The sequence below is a fragment of the Ornithorhynchus anatinus genome, chromosome 4 (genome assembly GCF_004115215.2).
Source record: "Ornithorhynchus anatinus isolate Pmale09 chromosome 4, mOrnAna1.pri.v4, whole genome shotgun sequence".
Classification (NCBI taxonomy): Eukaryota; Metazoa; Chordata; class Mammalia; order Monotremata; family Ornithorhynchidae; genus Ornithorhynchus; species Ornithorhynchus anatinus.
In genome coordinates, this window is record NC_041731.1 from 133,449,316 (window position 1) to 133,474,344 (window position 25,029).

The following is a 25,029-nucleotide window of genomic DNA, read 5'->3' on the forward strand; positions in this document are numbered from 1 at the left end:
AGCACCGAGGTGAAGCCGCACGGCCTAGTGGACAGAGCACGGACCTGGACGTTGTTCAGGACACGATCGATCATATTTATCGAACGCTTAATAATAATGATAACGTTGGTACCTGTTAAGCGCTTCCTATGTATGTGCAGAGCTGGGGGAGATCCAGGGTCATCGGGTTGTCCCGCGTGAGGCTCAGTCTTAAATCCCCATATTAGAGATGAGGTCACGGAGGCCCAGAGAAGCAAAGTGGCTTGCCCACGGTCGCCCAGCTGACGAGTGGCCGAGGGGGGATTCGAACCCACCACCTCTGACTCCCAAGCCCGGGCTCTTTCCACCGAGCCACGCTGCTTCCCTGTGTGCCAAACCCGGGACTGAGCGCTTGGGAGAGTAAGCGATGGCGGAGTTGGGGAACAGCGTGGCTCAGCGGAAAGAACCTGGGCCCGAGAGTCCGAAGACCTGGATTCTAATCTCAGTTCTGCCACTGGTCTGCTGTGTGACCTTGGGCCAGTCACTTCACTTCTCTGCAGCTCGGTTAGCGCCTCTGTAAAATGGGGATTAATGCCCCACGTTGGGACAGGGACCGTGTCCAACCTGATCGGCTCACATCCACCCCGGACCTCAGCACAGTCCTGGACACGTAGTACGCGCTTTAAGAAATATCATCGTCACGTTTACGTGCCAGGTACTGTCCTAAGCGCTGGGGTAGACAGAGAGACCGAAACCCGTCGATGTCTCGTAACAGTGGTCCCTAAAGCCCATCAATTTATTCACGTTGGTATTTGTTAAGCGCTTACTACGTGCAGAGCCCTGTTCCAAGCGCTGGGGTAGACACAGGGGAGGCGGGTCGTCCCACGTGGGGCTCACGGTCTTCATCCCCATTTTCCAGATGAGGTCACTGAGGCCCAGAGAAGTGAAGTGACTCGCCCACAGTCCCACAGCCGCCGAGTGGCAGCGCTGGGATTCGAACCCAGGGCCTCTGACTCCCAAGCCCGGGCTCTTTCCACTGAGCCACGCTGCTTCTCTACGGCATCTTTACGGCACAGAGATTTATGGCATCTACTACGTGCGCGGACTACTGTACTAAACGCTTGGGAGGCTACAATACGCTGAAGTCGGTAAGGCAGGACGCCTGCCCACAGGAGTTTACGGCCCAGAGGGAGAGACAGACATTGAAATGCCTACAGATAGGGGAAACGCTAACAGGAGTAATAATGGCATCTGTTAGGCGCTTACTATGTGCCAGGCACTGTATTAAGCGCCGGGGCTCAGTGGAAAGAGCACGGGCTTCGGAGTCAGAGGTCATGGGTTCGAATCCCGGCTGGGCCACTCGTCAGCTGTGGGACTTCGGGCAAGTCGCTTCTCTTCTCGGTGCCTCAGTTAATAATAATAATAATAATAATGTTGGTATTTGTTAAGCGCTTACTATGTGCCGAGCACCCTTCTAAGCGCTGGGGTAGACAGAGGGAAATCAGGTCGTCCCACGTGGGGCTCACGGTCTTAATCCCCATTTTCCAGATGAGGGAACTGAGGCACGGAGAAGTGAAGTGACTCGCCCACGGTCACACAGCCGACAAGTGGCAGAGCTGGGATTCGAACTCACGAGCCCTGGCTCCAAAGCCCGTGCTCTTTCCACTGAGCCACGCTGCTTCTCAGTTCCCTCATCTGTAAAATGGGGACGAAGACCGTGAGCCCCACGTGGGACGACCCGATTCCCCCGCGTCTCCCCCGGCGCTTAGAACGGTGCTCGGCAACGTAGGAAGCGCTTCACGAATACCAACCTCATCATCATCCCCAGCAAAGCGGGTCGGACGCAGTCGCCGGCCCACGTGGGGCTCCCGGTCTCGATCCCCGTTTTACGGCTGAGGCCCAGGGAGGTGGACCGACCCGCCCGGCGGACGGGCGCTTCCTGCCGGGATTAGAACCCGTGACCTCCGGACCGCCAGCCCCGCGTTCGGACCCGCCGCACCGGACTCCTCCCGGGGGCAGCTCCCCGCCGGGGCCGCCCCTCTTACCTCAAGCGTCAACACCACGAATTTCAGACTGTCCGCCTCCTTCTCCGGGGGAAGCTGCAGATGGGCGGGAAGTCTGGAGAGCAGCACGAGGTACTGGGCCAGCGCCCGCGCGACCGTGTTCATTGACTGATACAGACCCACGTTCCCTGGAACAGAGGAGAATCCAAAGGTTCTGCGGGAACCCTACCCTGAGGCCAAATAATAATATTCACGGCGGCTGTTAAGCGCTTACTAGGTGCCGACCACTGCGAGAAGATGACGACGCTAACGCTGGCGTCTGTTAAGCGCCTATTAGGGGCCGAGCACCGTCCTAAGCGCTGGGGGAGATACGGGGTCATCAGGTGGTCCCACGGGAGGCTCACGGTCAATTCCCGTTTTACAGATGAGGTAAGCGAGGCACAGAGAAGCGAGGCGACTCGCCCGCGGTCCCACAGCTGCCGAGTGGCAGAGCCGGGAGTCGAACCCGCGACCTCTGACTCCCGAGCCCGGGCTCTTTCCCCTGAGCCACGCCGCTTCCCCAGGATGGGAGCCTACACTGCATCGTGCTATTTCGCTTTGCCGGCGCAGAGCGCAGCAAGATAGCATTTATTAATAATGATGATAACAATGTTGGCTTTCGTTAAGCGCTTACTAGGTGCACGGCACTGTTCTAAGCGCCGGGGGAGAGACAGGGGAATCAGGCCGTCCCACGGGAGGCTCCCAGGCTTCACCCCCATTTTACAGAGGAGGGAACCGAGCCACACAGAAGTTAAGTGACTTGCCCCAGGTCACACAGCTGACAAGCGGCGGAGATGGGATTAGAATCCGTGACCGCTGACCCCTAAGCCCGGGCTCTTTCCACTGAGCCACGCCGCTTCTCCTAGAGCGCGCAGAAAAGCCAAATCCCCCCCAGAACGGCCCTCCCGAGCTTCTCGTTACCAAAGAGGTCGGCCAGGTCACTCCAGTAGGCTGAAATCTCCACGGGCTGCAGGGGCTCAAAGACTCGATGGCCCGCGGGAAACTGGCTCACGATGCGCGACACGTGACCCAGGGTCACTGCGCGGGCCGTTTCGAAGAGGCCGCTCTTCTTCCGTTCCCCGGACATCTCGTTCATGCCCAGGCTTAAGCAGGGAGCCAAGAGGCTTAGGTTGAAGTCCTGAAATCCCGAGGAGGGTGGAGCGGAAGACCCATCAGGTTTCCAAGAACGGAAGCTGTCCCTCCTTTGGCCCGAGCTAGAACTATCCCGCCGCCGTATCGAGCAGAAACTCCTCGCTCTTGGCTTTAAAGCCGTCCGTCCCCTCGCCCCCTCCTACCTCCCCTCCCTCCTCTCTCTCCCCCGCCCGCCCCGCCCGCCCCGCTCCTCCGCCGCCCGCCTCCTCGCCGTCCCCCGGTCTCGGCCGTCCCGCCGTCGACCCCCGGGCCCCGTCCCCCCGCCGTCCCGGAAGGCCCTCCCTCCTCGCCTCCGCCGGACTCGCTCTTCTCCCCTCCTCGAAACCCTACCGAGAGCTCGCCTCCTCCGGGGGGGCCTTCCCGGACCGAGCCCCCTTTCCCTCCGCTCCTCCTCCCCTCCCCGTCGCCCTGACTCCCTCCCTCTACTCTATCCCCCTCCCCACAGCACCTGTATATATATATATGCACACGTATTTATAATTCTGTTTATTTTATTAACGACGTGCATAGACCTATAAATCTACCTATTTATAACGATGCTGCTGAGGCCTCTTTACTTCTTTCGATGTCCGTGTCCCCCCCCCCCCCTTCTAAACTGCGAGCCCGCCGTGGGCCGGGACGATCTCTATTGGTTGAACTGTACTCCCCAAGCGCTCAGTACAGTGCTCTGCACACGGCAGGCGCTCAATAAACACCATCGAATGAACGAACGGCAGACTCTCCCGAGGGCACGGAGGCGGCACTGGGCAAATACCGCCGATCGATCGACTGGCCGCCAGGGCCGGGGCGGTAATTGGGGAAAACACTTCCCTCCGCCTCACGCGCGAGTCCTCCCCTGGCGGGGGAAGGTTCGGCGGGTCTCCGACGGGGACACATCGCTCCTAAGAGTCCGCAGAGAACGGAAGCCACGATCCTTTTTTTTTCCCTTTTCCCTCTGCTCCCTCTCCCTTCCCCCCCTTCCCCTCCCCTCAGCTAAGCCCCCTTTCCCCCTGCTCCTCCCCCCCTCCCTTCCCCTCCCCTCGGCTCTCTGCTCACTGTATAGATTATCTATTACCCTATTTATTTTGTTAACGAGGCGTCCATCCCCCTTCATTCTATTTATCGTCATTAAGTTGTTCTGTTTTTTTTGCCGACTCCCCCGATCAGACCGTGAGCCCGTCACTGGGCGGGGACGGTCTCTGTCGCCCGGTCGTCCATTCCGAGCGCTCAGTCCAGTGCTCTGCACACAGCAGGCGCTCGATGAACAGCATCGAACGACTCCTTCAGGCTTCCGGGCACTCACCTTGCTGAGCATGAACGAGCTGAGCTCGCCGGGCGGGACCCCGCTGACCAGCTCGGCGCCTTCCGGCAGCGCCGAGTCCGACTCGGTGCAGCAGCACTGGGAGCGGACCAGGGACACGTACCAGTCCTGGAGGGCGAAAACCACCGCGGTCAAGGGGGCCGGCAGATCGCTTTGTTTCCGGAGAGGCGGGAGGGACAGACGGCATCTGGGAAGCGCTCACTAGGTACCAGCCCCCGTTTTAAGCGCTGGGCTCGATACAAGCTCACCACTCACCGGTTCATTCATTCGACAGTATTTATTGAGCGCTTACTACGCGCAGAGCCCTGTACTAAGCGCTCGGAACGGACAAGTCGGCAACGGACAGAGACGGTCCCCGCCCTCTGACGGGCTCACGGTCCCATCGGGGGAGACGGACGGACGAGACCGACGGCGATAGACGGAGTCGAGGGGACGGACGTCTCATTAAAACGATGGCAAATAAATAGAATCGGGGAGATGTACATCTCACTGACGAAATAAATAGGGCGACGAAGGTACAGACGGTCGAGCGGACGAGTACGGTGCCGAGGGGGTGGGACGGGAGAGGCGGAGAGCGGAGGGAAAGGGGGGAGAAGAGGGTTTAGCTGCGGAGAGGTGAAGGGAGGGGTAGAGGGAGCAGAGGGAAAGAGGGGGGAGCTCAGTGTGGGAAGGCCTCTCGGAGGAGGTGAGCTTTAAGTAGGGATCTTGAAGAGGGGAAGAGAGCGAGATCGTCGGAGGCGAGGAGGGAGGGCGTTCGGGGACCGCGGGGGGACGCGGCCCCGGGGTCGACGGCGTGACGGGCGTGACCGGGGGACGGCGAGGAGGCGGGCGGCGGAGGAGCGGGGCGGGCGGGGCGGGCGGCGGAGAGAGAGGAGGGAGGAGAGGGAGGAGGGGGCGAGGGGACGGACGGCCTCGAAGCCTTGAGTGAGAAGTCTTCATCCCCATTCTACAGAGGAGGTGACCGAGGCACCGAGAAATGAAGGCCTCGCCGACTTCATCCCCATCTAACGGAGGCCCCGAGAAGTGACCTGTCCCCCAGAATGGGGAGGGAGGGGAATCTGACACCCCTTCCAAGTAGCGGAGGATTTGAAAACCATTCCCATTTCGGGTAGCTTAATTCCCAGCCCTCCTCCGGGGCCGTCCAGCCTCCGCTCCCTCGGCGGGAAGAAGCGGGAGGCGACGAGCAGCCCTGCCCGCGCCCCGGGCCCGAGGGAAAGACTCTCCAAACCACCGCCCGCCTGCACTGTCCGTCTCATGTCACGGTATCTGTTGAACGTCAGTCAGTCAGTCGTATCTACTGAGCGCCTTAGGTCATTCCTTCCTCGCCCACGGGTTCCTTCCAGAAACGATAATCGTGATGATGATAATGTCATGCTAGTAAAGTTGATGGTTACGTGTCAGCAGTTGTTAACAGTAACGCTACCGATGTTAATTATAATGATAATGATAACGTTGGGCTCAGCGGAAAGGGCCCGGGCTTTGGAAGTCAGAAGTCATGGGTTCTAATCCCACCTCTGCCACTCGTCAACCGCGTGACTTCGGGCGAGTCGCTTCGTTTCTCTGCGCCTCAGTTACCTCGTCTGCAAAACGGGGACGAAAACCGCGAGCCCCACTTGGGACAACCCGATCGCCCGGTATCCGCCCCAGCGCCTGGAACAGTGCTCGGCACGAATACCATTATGATTATTATCTGTGAAGCACTTACTACGTGCGGAGCACTGTCCTCACCGCTGGGGTAGCTACCCGGGTAATCGGGTTGTCCCGCGTGAGGCTCACGGTCTTCATCCCCAGTTTGCGGATGAGGGAACCGAGGCCCAGGGAAGTGAAGCGACTCGCCCACGGCCACCCAGCTGAGGTGGCGTGGCCGGGATTCGAACCCGTGACCTCCGACACCCAAGCCCGGGCTCCCTCCACTGAGCCGCGCCGCTTCCCAAGCCTGTTGTGGGCAGGGGAACGTTTCTGTTGCGCTGCGGTCTCCCAGGCGCTCGGGACAGTGGTCCGCCCCCCGGGGGCGCTCCGTCAATACCACCGACTGACCCACTGGCGCTCGGGAGACGTCCGATTCACTTACTTTGTCGGGATTTAGGGTCTCGAGGGTCAACCGCTGCTTCCCGTCCAGGGGGTGCGAGGTAAGGAGAGGCGGCGGGCTGACCGTCTCCGGGGCGATCGTGCGACGGAACCTGTCCAGCAGGGAGTAGAGCCTTTGGTGTCTGAAAGGACAGAGGGGCGGGAAAGAATGGATAATAATAATGTCGGTATCCGTTAAGCGCTCACTACGGGCAGAGCACCGTTCTAAGCGCTGGGGGGGGACCCCGGGGTCATCGGGTCGTCCCCCGTGAGGCTCCCGGTCTTCGTCCCCATTTGACAGATGAGGGAACCGAGGCGCAGAGAAGCGAAGCGACTCGCCCGCAGTCACACAGCTGACGAGCGGCGGAGCCGGCATTCGAACCCATGACCTCGGCCTCCCAAGCCCGGGCTCCTTCCACCGAGCCACGTTGATCGGTCACGCGGTGTCGCGTTTTACCGAGCGCTTCCTCTGCGCGGATCACTGTACTGAGCCCTCCGGGGAGCACGGTCTAACACGGACCTCACGGTTCTGTAGAAACACGACGCGGTCAGGAGAGCGGAGTTAGGGACGGGAGAGGGGAGAGACAGGAGAGCGGGAGGTCGGCGCGGGAGGCCGATGCACGGTAATAATGCCGGTATCTGTTAGGCGCCTACTATGCGCCGAACACCGTTCTAAGCGTTGGGGGAGATGCAGGGCCAGCAGGTTGTCCCCCGTGGGGCTCACGGTCTTCATCCCCATTTTCCAGAAGAGGTCACTGAGGCACAGAGTAGTCAAGTGACTTAATACAATACAACAGGATCTGTATTACTACGCGCAGGGCACCGTACTCATCGCTAGGAACGGACGGTTCGGCGACGGCCGGGGACCCCCCCCCGCCCAGTGACGGGCTCACGGTCTAATCGGGGCTTGCCCCAAGCGGCGGGGACGGGATTAGAACCCACGACCCCCGCCGCCTAAGCCCGGGCTCTTTCCGTCACGCTGCTTCGCTCCGTCGAGGCGGGGCCGAGCGCTTGGTTTAAAGTGGCGGCCGCTGGGAGGGAGAGGAGAGGGCAGATTTCAGCGACGTCGTTCGCGCCTTCGCTCGTCTTTATTGAGCGCTCACTGGGTGCCGAGCACTGTGCTAAGCGCTTGGGAGAGGACGGTACAACGAGGGACGCCCCCGTCCCCCGCCCACGGACGGTCTACAGCTGGGGGGGGGAGACCGACGTTGATACAAATGACGGATGGGGACCTAAGCGCGGCGGGGCCGCGAGGGGCGACGGAAGAAAAGGAAGAGGTCGGGGCGACGCAGGGGGGAGCGGGAGAAGAGGAAAGCGGGAGCTTAGTCAGGGAGGGCTTCCCGGAGGCGTCACGACGGTTGAACCCTGAACCTCCTAAAAGATCAGATGAAGAAGTCACCCCCCGAACAGCGGAGACCATTTAGAAAAACCGACGGCCTCCTTTACAGTAGTCTCTGTTTGGGAATCTATTGGGAAGAGCTTCCTTCCCCAGATGTAATAATAATGTCGGTATCTGGTAAGCGCTTCCTACGTGCAGAGCACCGTTCGAAGCGCTGGGGGAGCTACGGGGTCATCGGGTCGTCCCACGGGAGGCTCCCGGTCTTCATCCCCATTTTAGAGATGAGGGAACTGAGGCCCAGTGAAGTGACTCGCCCCCACAGTCACCCGGCTGGCAGCTGGCAGAGCCGGGATTCGAACCCATGACCTCTCCAGCGCTCAGAACAGTGCTTGGCACATAGTAAGCGCTTAACAAATACCACCGTCATTATTATTATTATTATTATTATTATTACCTCTGTGCTAATCCATTGCTTTGAAGGTATTCCTGAATCCTATCCAGTTCTTCCACGGGTAACTGGGCGACGCTGCTCTGGAGGAGACAAGGAAATAAGACGACCGTGAAGAAGAACGTCCGCCTCGCCCGGAAAAGAACCCAGCAGCCCGCACGACATCGTCCAAGGCAGAACCCGACCGAGCCCCACGTGTGACGTGCCCTCCAAACCCACGAGAATCCATCGGTGGGACTGACTGAGCGCCTCCCGGGATGAGCAGCACGGTGCAGCGGTTAGAACCCGGGCCCGGGCGACAGGAAGTCACGGGTTCTAAGCCCGGCCCCGCCACCCGTCTGCTGCGTGGCCCCGGGCAAGACACTCCCCTTCTCTCTGCCTCAGGTCCCTCGTCTGGAAAACGGGGATGAAGACCGCGAGCCCCATGGGAGACGGGGACTGCGGCCAACCTGATTTGCGTGCACCTGCCCCACAGCTCAGGTGAGCGCTCGGCACGTAGTAAGCGCCAAAAAATACCAGTATAATCAGTACTGATCATTATTATTCAGTATTCACGTTTATTACTGACGAGCGCTCGGCAGAGCGTTACACGAGAGGGTTCGTCGGCCCGGTCGGTCCCTGCATGTGACCGGTTGCCCAGGAGGGCGAATATAATAATAATAATAATAATAACGCCGGTATCCGTTAAGCGCTTACAACGTGCCGGGCGCCGTTCTAAGCGCTGGGGGAGATACGGGGTCATCTCATCGGGTTGTCCCCCGTGGGGCTCCCGGTCTTCATCCCCATTTTCCAGAAGAGGTCACTGAGGCCCAGAGAAGTGAAGGGTGACTCGCCCACCGTCACCCAGCTGACAAGGGCGGAGCTGGGACTCGAACCCATGACCTCGGACCCCCGGGCCCGGGCTCCCGCCACGGAGCCGCCCTGCTTCTCTAAATACGCCCGCGATCCAAAAAATCCCCCGCCGCAACGACCGCGCCGGGAGGCGAAGGGAGCCGGCGGTCGCGACGGCGTCTCCGGTACCTGTAAGGTTGCGGCCAAAAGCATTTCCACTCGACGACAAGCGAGCGTGTCGACCATGCGAGCCAGCACGCGGAAGGGGCTGCCCAACAGCTTGTCCACGTAGAGCGTGAGCACCGCGCCCGACTGGCTCAGGTGGATCCCCTCCAGGCACTGTAAGGTCTTCTTCAGCATGGTGGGCTGGACGGTGGAGAAGAAGGGGAGGAGGAAGAGGAGGGAGAGCGCTTCTTCATTAATTCATTCATTCATTCATTCATTCAATAGTATTCGCTGAGCGCTTACTATGTGCAGAGCACTGGACTGAGCGCTTGGAATGGACAACTGGGCAACAGAAAGAGACCATCCCGGCCCGACGACGGGCTCACGGTCTAACCGGGGGAGACGGACGGACAAAAACAACACAGCTTAATCACGATAAACAGAATCAAGGGGATGAACATCTCGTTTACAAAATAAATAGGATAATATGCACGGATTCATTCAGTAGTATTCATTGAGCGCTGACTGTGTGCAGAGCGCTGGACTGAGCGCTTGGAATGGACAATTCGGCAACAGAGAGAGACCGTCCCTGCCCACGGACAGGCTCACAGTCTAATCGGGGGAGACGGACGGACAAAAGACAACTTAATCACGATAAACAGGATCAAGGGGATGAACATCTCGTTAACCAAATAAATAGGATAATATATACGAATTCATTCAACGGCATTTATTGAGCGCTTACGATGTGCAGAGCACTGGACTGAGCGCTTGGAATGGACAGTTCGGCGACAGATAGAGACAATCCCCGCCCAGTGACGGGCTCACGGTCTAATCGGGGGAGACGGACGAAAACGAGACAACGTCGTCACGACGAACAGAATCAAGGGGACGGACACCTCATTAACAAAATAAATAGGATAATAAGATATATACGAATTCATCCATTCATTCAACAGCATTCATTAAGCGCTACGTGCAGAGCACTGTACTAAGCGCTCGGAATGGACAGTTCGGCAACAGATAGAGACCGTCCCCGCCCAACGACGGGCTCACGGTCTAATCGGGGGAGAAAGAGGGACAAAAACGAGACAACGTAATCACGATAAACAGAATGAAGGGGATGGACGCCTCATTAACAAAATAAAGAGGGTCATAAATAATATATACAAACGAGCACAGTGCTGAGGGGAGGGGAAGGGAGAGGGGGAGGAGCAGAGGGAAAGGGGGCTTAGCTGAGGGGAAGTGAAGGGGGGGCAGAGAGGGAGCAGAGGGAAAAGGGGAAGCTGAGTCCGGGAAGGCCTCTTATTCATTCAGTAGCATTTATTGAGCGCTTACTATGTGCAGAGCACCGTACTAAGCGCTTGCGATGGACAACTGGGCAACTGGTAGAGACAATCCCTGCCCAATGACGGGCTCACGGTCTAATCCTCCTCTCAAAGAGATTATCCCCCTCTCCGAGGCGGCCGGTCAGTCGGGATCCGCTTATCCCCGTTTTTACAAAAGGGAAGGGAAGAGGGCGGGAGGGAGGACGACGGAGATATCCCCACCCCGGGCGTCCACGCCGAGATCGACCCTTCGGGTTGGGCTGGGAAGGTGCCGCGGGCCACTTACGGTCGCCAGGTTCTCACAGCGGGACTGGATGGCCTGGATGAAGAGACCGCTGGCAGCGGAGTTCCTGTGAACGGCACTGATAAAGTCCTGCACCGGAGGCTCGTGGGACAGGCTGATCAGATCCTGGACGTGGTTGACGATGAGCCAGGTGAGGTGTTCGGAATCGTGCAAGTTCTGACACTGACGAAGAGAGCAAGGGAGCGCAACCGTTTTTAATAATAACGTCGCTCTCTGTTAAGCGCTTACTATGCGCAGAGCACTGGTCTAAGCGCCGGGGTAGACACGGGGTCATCAGGTTGGCCCACGTGGGGCTCACGGTTTTAATCCCTATTTTACAGACGAGGTCACCGAGGCCCAGAGAAGTGAAGTGCCTTGCCCACAGTCACGCAGCTGACAGGGGGTGGAGCCGGCATTCGAACCCACGACCTCTGACTCCCCAGCCCGGGCTCTATCCCCTGAGCCACGCTGCTTCTCTTAGTTTTCCTCTACTCAGAACGGGAACGGGCGTCCACCTGTCCATCACGTTTGTGGTATTACGGTATTCGTTAAGCGCCTGCTACGTGCAGAGCACTGTTCTAAGCGCTGGAGTAGATCCAGGGGAATCAGATCGTCCCACGTGGGGCTCACATTATTTTCATCCCCATTTTTCCAGATGAGGTCACTGAGGCACACAGAATAATAGGGTTGGTTTGTCAAGCACTCACTGTGTGCACAGCCCCGTTCTAGGCACCGGGAGGATACAGGGTGATCAGGTTGTCCCTCACGGGGCTCACGGTCTTCACCCCCATTTTACAGACGAGGGAACTGAGGCCCAGAGAAGATGAGTGAGTGGCCCAAAGTCACACAGCTGACAGGTGGCGGAGCCGGGATTTGAACCCATGACCTCTGACTCCCAAGTCCGGGCTCTTTCCCCTGAGCCACGCTGCTTCTCTTAGTTTTCCTCTACTCAGAACGGGAACGAGCGCCCACCCGCCAATCCTGGCTGGTAATTTCAGAAGCGGCATGGCCTAGTGGGAAGAGCCCGGGCCCGGGAGTCGGAGGTCGTGGGTTCTAATCCCAGCTCGGCCGCTCGTCTACTGTGTGACCTCGGGAGAGTCACTTCGCTTCTCCGTCCCTCAGTTCCCTCACGTGTATCATGGGGATTCAAGATCTGTTCTCGCTCCTACTTAGACTGTGAGCCCTAGGTGGCACCTCGTGGTCTTATACCTACCCCACCGCTTAGTACATATTAAGCGCTTAACAACAAAATACCAAAACTGCGATTACGACTAACTCACGAACCAAAGTTCAAAGCCCCCTCGCTATTTAGCACAACTATTTTATCACGGGCACATTTATTTCTATTAATAGTCCCTTTCTAATAACATTCGACTTCATTCAATAGTATTTATTGAGCGCTTACTATGCGCAGAGCACTGTACTAAGCGCTTGGGATGGACGATTCGGCAACAGATAGAGACGATCCCTGCCCAGTGACTTCATTTTCAAACAAGTTTGCTTCCAATTTTTCCCATTAAAATCATCCTATTGAGGAAGCAATAACCGGTACACCGTCTTAGACTCCCAGTCGCTGTCAACATTCAACAACTATTTAAATGGAATCTTTTTTTTTTTAAAAAAAAAAAAAAAAAAAAAGCTCTTTAAAAAATGACTTTATTTCTATCCGTTTCCCAAATATTTTAAGCTGAGCACGGAGAGAACTATCTGCTGACGAGACAACAGTTTTAGGATTGGCGAAGGGGCAGGACACACGGTCCAGCCGTACCTAAAACTATTTGTGAAATTAAAATCATCTTGGATAAAGGGCGTCCAGGCGGAGTTAATTTTACTACGGTGAAAACCGTTTCAGGTGAACTTGTCCTTCCGTTGGGAGAATACGACGTCTCGGTTCACTTCACGCTACTGATGAGGAAATTCAGGGGACGGGGCAATTTTCACAGAGAGGGAGGATGGTCTTAGTGGGTCACTGAGGCGGAAGATCGGGAGGCTGAGCCCGGTTTGGCCCCCCACCTGCCTGGGCATTCTGCCTCTCTAATAATGATGTCGGTATCTGTTCAGCGCTTACTACGTGCCGAGCACCGTTCTAAGCGCTGGGGGAGATACAGGGTCATCGGGTTGTCCCACGAGGGGCTCACGGTCTTAATCCCCATTTTACAGATGAGGGAACTGAGGCACCGAGAAGTGAAGTGACTCGCCCAAAGTCACCCAGCCGACAAGTGGCCGAGCCGGGATTGGAACCCGCGACCTCTGACTCCAAAGCCCGTGCTCTTTCCACTGAGCCACGCTGCTTCTCTAAGCCTGGCCATCTCCACCTGCAAAAGGGAAACGATCCCTGCCTCTCCCGATTTAAGACAGGATAATTATGTCGGTAATTGTTAAGCACTTACTATGTGCCGTTCACTGTTCTAAGCGCTGGGGGAGATACAGGGCCATCAGGTGGGTCCTCCCATTTGGGCTCAAAGTCTTAATCCCCATTTTAGAGATGAGGGAACTGAGGCACCGAGAAGCGAAGTGACTTGCCCAAAGTCACCCAGCTGACGGTTGGCGGGGCCGGCATTAGAACCCACGACCTCTGACTCCTAAGCCCGGGCTCTTGCCACCGAGCCACGCTGCTTCTCGTGTCCTGAGGACAAAATGATATAGGTAACGTGGCAGCGCTCGGGAAAACCAGAGGGCGAAACTGATGCCGCGTACTAAACCTATTAAAATGGAATCTGCGCCCCTTCAGAAGGCCAAGAAGGACAAAAAAAAAGCCTTTCTCTAGAGAAACAGCGGGGCTCAGTGGCAAGAGGCCGGGCTTGGGAGTCAGAGGTCGTGGGTGCTAATCCCGGCTCCGCCGCTTGTCAGCTGTGTGACTTTGGGCAAGTCACTTCACTTCTCTGGGCCTCAGTGACTGCATCTGGAAAATGGGGATGAAGACCGGGAGCCTCACGTGGGACGACCCGACGACCCTGTATCTCCCCCAGCGATAAGAACAGTGCTCTGCACATAGTAAGCGCTTAACAAATACCAACATTATTATTATTCTCTGTGCCTCAGTTACCTCGTCTTCAGTCATTCATTCAACCGTACTCATTGAGCGCTTACTATGTGCAGAGCACTGTACTAACCGCTCGGAATGGACAATTCGGCAACAGATAGAGATCGTCCCCGCCCAACGACGGGCTCACGGTCTAATCGGGGGAGAAAGACGGACATAAACGCGACAACGTAATCACGATAAATAGAATGAAGGGGGTGGACGCCTCATGAACAAAATAAATAGGGTCATAAATAATCCATCCAAATGAGCAGAGTGCCGAGGGGAGGGGAAGGGGGGGGGGGAGGAGCGGAGGGAAAGGGGGCTGAGCTGAGGGGAAGTGAAGGCGGGGGGCAGAGAGGGAGCAGAGGGAGCCTCCCGTGGGCCAACCCGATGACCCCGTATCTCCCCCAGCGCTCAGAACGGTGCTCCGCACATAGTAAGCGCTTAACGAATACCGCCATCATTATTTTCAGTTTTTCTCTTCTCTCCATCCCTTCTACGTGTGTGAGATGGCGCTCGACGCCGCTGAGTGGAAAGTTGGGACTCCTGGTCCGGCGTCACCCCGAGGCGTCTCCCCGACTCCCGGGAGAGGCCATTAAGAAAAGCGCTCGGGCCCGTTCTCCACGACCCGCGGCCGGAGGGACCCCGGAGCGGACGGGCGGCCGGCGGGACGAAGAGAAGAGTGACCAGGGCGGACCTACTAATAAGGCGGCACGAAGGCCGCCTCGCTTTCCAGGCCCCCGGCGGAAACTTACGACATAATCACAGAAGAGGATGAGCGCTCCTCTTCGGACTATCTCTCGATTGCACACGCCGAGCTTGGAAGCCACGTCGGGGTCTTCGTTATCGCCGGACATCTGAGGACTGAGCAACTTGGTGCTGGACAGACTGTGCCTTCTGCAAAAAGCAACGCATTTTATGGCTACCGTTTCCGGCGGGGGGGGGGGGGGGGACGGGACGGGGACGGCTCGACGTTCTGTTTTCGACACTGGAGACGGGAACCCGCTCCCACGCACGCTCTCGGGCTTCGCTACTGACCCGGGTTTGTTTTTTTCCTTTTAAACGGCGCCGCAGCACAATGACAAACGACGCCGGGGGGTGCTGGGTCGGGGGCGCTTCTGCACGAGGATGCGGTCGTTCTGAGAAACGAGGACCCGATACCTTTCGTTCGCTCGATCCTATTTATTGAGCGCTTCCTGTGCGCGGAGCACCGTACTAAGAGTTGGGAAAGTGAAATTCGGCAACGGATAGAGACGATCCCCACCCAACGACGGGTTCACAGTCCGGAAGGGGGAGGCAGACGCCAAAACAAGTAGACGGGCATCACTACCATCGAAATAAATAGGGTTATATATATATATATATATATACAAAATATCCGATATCCCTCCTACTTAGACTGTGAACCCCACATAGGACGGGGCAGCATTCTGATTTAACTTCTAAAATAACAATAGTTGGTATTTGTTAAGCGCTTCCTATGTGCAGAGCACCGTTCTAAGCGCTGGGGGAGATACAGGGTCATCAGATTGTCCCACGTGAGGGTGACAATCTTCATCTCCATTTTACAGATGAGGTAACCGAGGCAAAGAGAAGTTAATAATAATGTTGATATTTGTTAAGCGCTTACTACGTGCAGAGCACTGTTGTAAGCGCTGGGAGAGATACGGGGGAATGAGGTTGTCCCACGTGAGGCTCACGGTCTTCACCCCCATTTGCCAGATGAGGGAACTGAGGCCCAGAGAAGTGAAGTGACTCGCCCACAGTCCCACGGCTGGTGAGTGGCAGAGCCGGGATTCGAACCCGTGACCGCTGACTCTTTCCTCTGAGCCAAGCTGCTTCTCAAGCTGCTTCTATCTGCCCCAGTACTTGGAAAAGTGCTTGACACGTAGTTAGCACTTTACAAGTACCATAAAAAAGCAGACAACTCTTTAGAAGAGTGCATAGGATGAAACAGAAAATGTATCCTACTCACTCTTAACAGAGTCTGGAATTTATCCTCCCTTGTTCCAACTCAGACCGAAGGAAATTGGATTTTCGTGAGGTTCCTTTAGTGAGGTCTGTGAGAAAAGCCCGCTTGAAATTGCAGGCATTAGGGTAAGCAGCCTGGCCCAGTGGGAAGAGTATGGGCCTAGGAGTCAGAGGACCTGAGTTAATAATGTCGGTATCTGTTAAGCGCTTACTAGGTGCCGAGCAGCGTTCTAAGCGCTGGGGGGAGATGCAGGGTCATCGGGTTGTCCCACGTGGGGCTCACACACTTTTAATCTCCATTTTCCAGATGAGGGAACTGAGGCCCAGAGAAGTGAAGCGACTCGCCCACGGGCCCACAGCTGACGAGTGGCGGAGCCGGGAGTCGAACCCATGACCTCCGACTCCCAAGCCCGGGCTCTTCCCGCTGAGCCACGCTGCTTCTAATTCCAATCCCAGCTCCGCCACCTGTCAGCTGTGTGACCTGGGGCAGGTCACTCCACTTCCCTGGGCCTCAGTTCCCTCACCTTTAAAATGGGGGTGAGGACCGGAAGCCCCCCGCGAGACACGCACCGTGTCCGACCTGACTGGCTTGGGTAATAATGACGACGACGACGACGACGATGGTATCTGTTAAGCGCTCACTATGTGCCAAGCACTGTTTTAAGCGCTGGGGCCGCTACGAGGTAATCAGATTGTCCCACGTGGGGCTCGAAGCCTTAATCCTCGTTTTACAGACGAGATAGCCCACGCGTGCTTTTAGAAAGAGCTGAGCCATCATCATTCGCTCATTCATTCGAGAAGCCGCGCGGCTCGGTGGAAAGAGCCCGGGCTCGGGAGTCAGAGGTCGTGGGTTCTAATCCCGACTCCGCCGCCTGTCCGCCGTGTGACCTTGGGCAGGTCACTTCTTGTTGGTATTTACTGAGAGCTCACTATGTGCAGAGCACTGTACTAAGCGCTTGGAACGTACAATTCGGCAACAGAATCCCAGCTCCGCCACCTGTCAGCTGTGTGACTGTGGGCGAGTCGCTTCACTTCTCTGGGCTTCAGTTCCCTCATCTGGAAAATGGGGATGAAGACTGCGAGCCCTACGTGGGACAACCCGATGGCCCCGTATCTCCCCCAGCGCTTAGAACGGTGCTCTGCACAGAGTAAGCGCTTAACAAATACCAACATTATTATCATTTAAAATGTCAGAACGCCTCCAACGTTCCACGGGGTCTTCTCTAGGTGCAGCGCCTAAACTCTGCTTGAGTGGAAGGGTGAAGTAAAAAGCTGCTCCGGGAAGCCTTCCCTAAATAATCTCTCATTTCCCCCATCCTATAGTCCTTCCCTCCTTTTCGATTCATTCATTCATTCATTCATTCATTCAATAGTATTTACTGAGCGCTTACTATGCGCAGAGCACTGTACTAAGCGCTCGGGACGGACACGTCGGCAACAGATAGAGACGGTCCCCGCCCTCTGACGGGCTCACGGTCTAATCGGGGGAGACGGGCGGACGAGAACGATGGCGATAGATAGAGTGGAGGGGAAGAACGTCTCGTAAAAATCGACGGCGACTAAATAGAATCGGGGTGATGTACATCTCATTAAACAAAATAAATAGGGTGATAAAGATATATACCGTCGAGATAAAGATATATACAGTTTTGAACACCTCCCCCAGCCCCAACGTCCAGATCCTTATACGCTCCGGCTTTCCCAACCCGTTAAGACGAAGCACTGTGTGTGGCCTAAGCGGAAAGAGTTTAGGCCTGGGAGTCGCCAGGACCTGGGTTCTAATCCCCGCTCCGTCACCTGTCCTCTGTGTGACCTTAGGCGGGTCACTTCGCTTCTCCGGCCCTCCGTGACCTCATCTGTCAAACGGAGAGTGAGATCGGGAGCCCTACGTCCACCGGGGACCGCGCTCGACCCCACTACCTTGTATCTACTCCAGCGCTTACCAGGGTGCCCGGCGGATAATAATAACAATGTCGGTATCTTTTTAAGCGCTTACTATGTGCCGAGCACTGTTCTGAGCGCCGGGGGAGGACACAGGATCATCAGGTCGTCCCACGGGAGGCTCACGGTTAATCCCCATCTTGCAGATGAGGTAACCGAGGCACCGAGAAGCGACGTGACCCGCCCACAGTCACGCAGCTGACTTGTGGCAGAGCCGGGATTCGAACCCACGACCTCGGACCCCAAAGCCCGGGCTCTTTCCACTAAGCCACGTGAGCGCTTAAGGAAAAAATACCACCATTTTATTTTAATATTTGTTTTAGCATCTACCCCCTGGATTGTAAGCAACGGGGCCTAGCGGAAAGAGCACCGGCCTGGGAGTCCGAAGGACCTGGGTTCTAATCCCGGCTCCGCTGCCTGTCCAGCCTGTGTCCTCGGGCAGGTCGCTTCACTTCCCTCCGTCCCAGGTCCCTCGAAATGGGGATTCGAGGCCCGCTCTTCCTCCGACTTCGACTGTGAGCCCCACGAGGGGCTTGATTCTCTTGTATTTACCCAGAGCTTATTACAGCACCTGGCGTTCAGTAAGGGCTCAACCGACACCACGATTATCCTCTCCCAAGCGCTTCGGACGGTACTCGGCAAACAGGCAGCCCGGGCTCAATCCCCCTTGTCCCCCCTACTTACACAACGAGCGCCGTGGGAGGCAGAAACGGTGTCCGACATGATTATCCTGTGTCGACAGAGGGCTTGGCACGCAGTAAGCGCTTCCCAAACCTCTACTGCTATTACATTCATTCATTCAGCAGTATTTATCGAGCGCTTACTATCTGCAGAGCACGGGCTGTACGGGATACCCCGGGGTTAGGCGAGCCCGGAAGACACTGGCATTAAGCAGCAGCAGGGGGTAGTGGACAGAGCGCAGGGCCGGGAGCCAGAAGGTCCCGGGTTCTAATCCCGGCTCCGCCGCACGTCTGCCGCGTGACCTCGGACGAGTCACTTCACTTCTCTGGGCCTCAGGGACCTCATCTGGAAAATGGGATTGAGACTGGGAGCCCCACTTGGGACAGGGACTGCGTCCACCCCGATCCGCTTGTATCCACCCCAGCGTTCAATAATGATGATGATGATGACGACGCTGGTACCTGTTAAGCGCTCACTACGTGCAGAGCACCGTTCTAAGCGCTGGGGGGGATACAAAGTAATCAGGTCGTCCCACGTGGGGCTCACAGTCTTAATGCCCATTATACAGACGAAGCCCAGAGAAGCGAAGTGACTCGCCCCCAGTCACACAGCTGACGAGCGGCGGAGCCGGGATTCGAACCCACGCCCCCCCCGCCTCCCGAGCCCGGGCTCTTTCCCCTGAGCCCCGCTGCTTCTCTGGGATAGCGGAGAAAGGAAACTCTTTAGATAAGCAGTTATCCCGATTAGACCGTAAGCCTAATGATAATGTCGGTATCTGCGAAGCGCTTACCAGGCGCAGAGCACCGTTCTAAGCGCTGGGGTAGAAAAGGGGTCATCGGGCCGTCCCACGGGAGGCTCCCGGTTCGTCCCCATTTTCCAGAGGAGGGAACCGAGGCCCAGAGAAGCGAAGCGACCCGCCCACGGTCACCCGGCTGCCAAGTGGCAGAGCCGGGACTCGGACCCGGGCCCTCCGCCTCCCAAGCCCGGGCTCTTCGGCCCGAGCGCCGCCGCCTCTCCGACCCCGCTTCCGCCGCGGACGCCGAGCGCCGGCCGTTCGCGGGAAAGGCCCCGCGGGGAGTCTCACCTGGGGGTTTGGTGCACCTCGGCCCACCAGCCGTAGTCGGTGTAGTTGACGAGGAGCAGGATCTGACACCAGAGGAGCACCAGCGAAGGGTGGGTGGGGACGAGGGACAGCACCAGCCGGCTCAGGCCGCCCAGGCCGTAAAACCGCCCGTCCGCGCCGTCGCCGGGGAACAGTCTGCCCGCGGCCGCCGTGATCCTCCTGAACGTGCCTGGGGACGAGGCCGGGGGAAACGGAACCGGACGCCCGAGTGAACGTTCATCCCTCCGTTCACTCGATAGCATCTATCGAGCGCTTACTACGCGCGGGGCACCGGACCGAGCGCTTGGAACGGACAGGTCGGCAACAGATAGGGACGGTCCCCGCCCTCTGACGGGCTCGCGGTCTGATCGGGGGAGACGGACGGACGGACGGGAACGATGGCGATACGTAGAGTCAAGACCCACGCGCACACCCCGCCCCTCTCCCCCGACCCCCGAAGGGTCCTCTTTCCCTAATAAAAAGGTGCTAACCATAAAGGTCTCCCAAATGTACAATCTGAAGGAAAACCTATAGGAAAAAGCAATGGAAAAAAAAAAACCCAACCAAAGACCAAAAACACACCGTCCGCCCGCAGCCGCGGCCGACGCCCCGGCCCGGGCGGGGCCCCGGCCTGGGAGTCGGGGGACCCGGGTTCCGATCCCCCGAGTGGCTTCGCCCGCCCCCCCCCCCGCCCCGGCCTCCGTCGCCTCGGCCGTGCGGCGGGGACGGGGACGGAGAGCCCCACGTGGGACGGGGACTGGGTCCGACCTAATAATAATAATAATAATAATGTTGGCATTTGTTAAGCGCTTACTATGTGCAGAGCACTGTTCTAAGCGCTGGGGTAGACACAGGGGAATCAGGTCGTCCCACGTGGGGCTCACGGTCTCCATCCCCATTTTACAGATGAGGGAACCGAGGCGCAGAGAAGTGAAGTGACTCGCCCACGGTCACACAGCCGACGAGTGGCAGAGCCGGGATTCGAACTCACGAGCCCTGACTCCAAAGCCCGTGCTCTTTCCACTGCGCCACGCTGCTTCTCCAGCTTCTCAGGTAGGGACCTGAGTACCCGGTCCCTACCCCGGCGCTTGGGAGAGCGCTCGGCGCACGGGAGACCCGGGAAGCGGCGCGGCTCGGCGGAGAGAGCCCGGGCTTGGGAGTCAGAGGTCACGGGTTCGACTCCCGGCTCCGCCGCTCGTCAGCCGGGCGACCGTGGGCGAGTCGCTTCACTTCTCGGGGCCTCGGTGACCTCATCCGGAAAACGGGGATGAAGACGGGGAGCCCCACGGGGGACCACCTCATCACCCCGTCTCCCCCCGCGGCGCTTAGAACGGTACTTTGCACGTAGTAAGCGCTTAACGGATGCCATTATCATCATTATTACAGCGCTCCGCACGTAGGAAACGCCCAATAAATTCATCGATTCATGGAACAGTATTCACCGAGCGCTTCCTCCGACTGACTGTCAAGGACGGGAGCAAGGTGAGAGAAAGGTAAACCGAAGAGACCAACAGGGGCATCGGGGACCAAGCCGGGGGAGGAGGGCGTCGGCAACTCGCCCCCTCGGCAGCCGGCCCCGCGCGCCCGCCGGCCACGGAGTATCGCCCGCTGGCACCCCCTGAGCGCCTACCGCGTGCAGAGCACTGCATTCGGGTCCCGAGCCAGTCCAGCGCGAGGGAGTCGACGGGCACGTTCCCCGTCCACGACGAGCGTCAGTGCGGCCGCTTTTCCAAGCCCGGTCCCCTTTCCCCTCTGATCCCCGGCAAACTGGCAGGGGCGGGATCTGCCCGCCCGGGAGGAAGATCGCCCGACGCGACCGGGTTACCTGATTTGAAGATGTGAATCAGGCACATTAACAGGGTGCCCAGTTCTTGACAATAGAAAGTGTGCTGCTGTTCGTTCAGATCCACGCGCAATCGCTTGGTGACGATGTCTTCTAAGAGAATTCCAACCAGCTGCAATAAAAACCTTAAAAACGAAAGGAGGTTCTGGGTCAGTCTTTCAGAGGCGCCCCGACTTCCATTTAACGCACTCTTGTCGATCCCCATACGTACATACGTGTATCTATAGGGATTAACGAGAGCAATAACAATGTTGGCATCCGTTAAGCGCTCACTACGTGCCGAGCGCCGTTCTGAGCGCCGGGGGAGATCCGGGGTCATGGGGTCGTCCCACGTGCGGCTCACGGTCTTCATCCCCATTTTCCAGATGAGGGCACTGAGGCCCAGAGAAGTGAAGCGACTCGCCCACGGTCCCCCAGCCGCCGAGCGGCGGAGCCGGGATACGAACTCGTGACCTCTGACTCCCAAGCCCGGGCTCTTTCCGCTGAGCCACGCTGCTTCCCCATAACATAAGAGTATCTTTGGATATATGTTATGCTATCATGTTAGGTTGTACGCGTATGTTATATGCGTATGAGATATATATATATATATATATATATGTCACTCAATTGTATTTATGGGGCGCTTACTATGTGCAGAGCACTGTACTAAGCGCTTGGAATGGACAATTGGGCAACAGACAGAGACGGCCCCTGCCCGACGACGGGCTCACGGTCTAAGCGGGGGAGACGGACGGCAGAGCAGAACAGAACAAAATAAAACATCATCACGATAAATAGGATCAAGGAGATTGTCCACCTCATTAACAAAATAAATAGGGTAATAAATAGTATATACAAATTAGCACAGTGCTCAGGGGAGGGGAAGGGGGAAGAGCAGAGGGTGGAGGGGAGGCGGAGCAGAGGGAAAGGGGAGAGAGATGTGCGCGTGTGTGCGTACATTCATTCAATCGTATTTTCCCGAGCACTTACTGTGTGCACGGCACTTTACTGATAATGTCGGTATTTGTTAAGCGCTTACCGTGTGCAGAGCGCCGTTCTAAGCGCCGGGGTAGATACGAGGTCATCTGGTCGTCCCGCGTGAGGCTCGCAGTCTTCATCCCCATTTTCCAGATGAGGGAACTGAGGCCCAGAGAAGTGGAGTGACTCGCCCACTGTCGCCCAGCTGACAAGGAGCAGAGCCGGGATGCGAACCCGTGACCTCTGACTCCCAAGCCCGGGCTCTTTCCATGGAGCCACGCCGCTCCTTTACTAAGTGTGTGTATAAACACACACACAGACACACACAAAAATGGCAGGACAGAGCGGACAGAGCCCGGGCCTGGGAGTCAGAAGGTCACGGGTTCTGATCCCCGCTCCGCCGCTCGCCTGCTGCGTGCACTTGGGCAAGTCACTGATCGCTTCTCTGGGCCTCAGTTCCCTCACCTGGAAAATGGGGATGAACTGTGAGCCTCACCTGGGACAACCTGATGACCCCGTACCCCCCCCCCCCCCAACGCTTAGAACGGCGCTCGGCACATAGTGAGCGCTTAACAGAAACCAACATCGTTATTATTATTATTATCCTTAAAGCCCTTACGCCGTGCCAGGCACCGTACTAAGCAGCGGGGCGGCCGGAAAGAGCCCGGGCCTGGGAGTCACGGGTCGCGGGTTCTAATCCCCGCTCGGCCACGTGCCTGCTGCGTGACCTGGGGCAGGTCGCTGCACTTCTCCGTGCCTCGGTTACCTCATCTGCAAAATGGGGATTAAAAGGGTGAGCCCCACGTGGGACGATTCGACGACCCCGCGTCTCCCCCAGCGCTCAGAACGGCGCTCCGCACACAGTCAGCGCTTAACAAATACCATAATTATCATCACGGTTACGAGCTGACCGGGTCGGACGCAATCCACGTCCCCCACGGGGCTCGCGGTCTTAACCCGACCACGGATCTCCGGAGCAGACGACCTGACCCATCACGTCACATCGAATCTGGGGAACTCGGCGACGGACCTGGCAAACGTCTCCTCGGGCAAATGCTTGGCTCGTCTCGCCTCCCTCTCCTCTTCCGGGCCCGGGGACCACGTCTCCCCGGCCCTCAGCCTGTCAATGACCTGACAGGAGATGAAATCCGGGGAGAAAGACACCTCCTGGATCCGTGACAGGACTATGTCCTCGGTTGACTGCGAAATCAGAACCCTGAGGATCGCGAGGATCCCGGACAGCCACAGCTGGACCGTGCTCACCGATTCCTAGGGAGAAGAGAGACGCGCCGTCACCGCCGGGGGCCCAACGGCACCCTCGGCGCAACCCGCGCGCCTTTCCGCGCTCCCCGGCCGGCGAGGCTTCTCCTCCCCTTCTTCCGCGCCTCTCCTCCGGCCCGTGGGATCCCTCGGGCCGTCCTACCCGAGGCGGCGTCTCACGGAATCCTCACCATGGTGTTCGGAGTGACGAACATGCTCCGCAGAAGCATGTCGACGGGCCGGAGGGAGGAGGGAGCCAGGATCTCGAACAGGGTGTTCAGCACGCCCAGGGCTTCGTGGGAATCTACGTGCATCTGGTGAGGAAAACGATCGAACGTCGGAGAAGGTCTCGGGAAGGCCCGCAGAGAGCGAGCCCCCCGACGCTCCCTTCTTGGAAGACAGGAACATCCATCCAAGCTACGTCTTCTCCTCACTAATAACGTCGGTATTTGTTAAGCGCTTACCGTGTGCCAAGCACTGTTCTAAGCCCTGGTTTAGACCGTCTCCCCCGATTAGCCCGCCAAAGGTCGGGGACTGTCTCTATCTTGCCGACCTGGCCATTCCAAGGGCTCAGTCCAGTGCTCTGCACACAGTAAGCGCTCCGTAAATACTACCGAATGAATACAAGGTTGTATCAGGCTGTCCCGCGTGGGGCTCCCGGTCTTAATCCCCATTTTACAGACGAGCGGCCCGAGGCCCAGAGAAGTGACCCGCCCAAGCTCACGCGGCTGGCAAGCGGCGGAGGCGGGATCAGAACCCGCGGCCTCCGACTCCCGAGGCCGGGCCCTTGCCACTGAGCCGCGCTGCTTCTCTAGGAAGACGAAGGTCCAACGTGAAATGCTAACCGACGTGCGGCGGCCTCACGGAGATTCATTCACTCCATCGTACTTATTGAGCGCTTACTACGGGCAGAGCACTGGACCGAGCGCCTGGAACGGACAATCGGGCAACGGACAGAGACAATCCCTGCCCACTGAGGGGCTCACGGTCTAATCGGGGGAGACGGGCGGACAGGAACGACAGCAGTGAATAGAATCGAGGGGACGGACACCGCGTTAACAAAACGAATAGGGTAACAGAAATATATACGGACGAGCGGACGAGCGGAGTGCCGAGGGGAGGGGAAGGGAGAGGGGGAGGAGCGGGGGGAAAAGGGGGAAAGAGAGGCTTAGCTGAGGGGAGGCGAAGGGGGGGCAGAGAGGGAGCAGAGGGAAGAGGGGAAACTCGGTCTGGGAAGGCCTCCCGGAGGAGGTGAGCCCTCAGTAGGGCTTGGAAGAGGGGCAGAGAATCAGCTTGGCAAAAGATGACCGCTTAGACAGCGCAGACGGCGGCC

General features: G+C 57.8%; 1 protein-coding gene across 1 annotated transcript in view; it reads right to left on the reverse strand.

Moving 5' to 3' along the window:
- HTT (huntingtin) overlaps nucleotides 1-25,029 on the reverse strand; it is a 200,139-nt gene that overhangs the window by 59,646 nt on the left and 115,464 nt on the right. Inside the window, 12 exon segments of the mRNA XM_029061948.2 lie at nucleotides 2,004-2,149; nucleotides 2,922-3,138; nucleotides 4,435-4,560; nucleotides 6,524-6,662; nucleotides 8,313-8,389; nucleotides 9,327-9,503; nucleotides 10,917-11,096; nucleotides 14,694-14,835; nucleotides 19,616-19,823; nucleotides 21,459-21,601; nucleotides 23,467-23,705; nucleotides 23,888-24,010. Of these exon segments, the coding sequence (XP_028917781.1) occupies nucleotides 2,004-2,149; nucleotides 2,922-3,138; nucleotides 4,435-4,560; nucleotides 6,524-6,662; nucleotides 8,313-8,389; nucleotides 9,327-9,503; nucleotides 10,917-11,096; nucleotides 14,694-14,835; nucleotides 19,616-19,823; nucleotides 21,459-21,601; nucleotides 23,467-23,705; nucleotides 23,888-24,010 (1,917 nt within the window).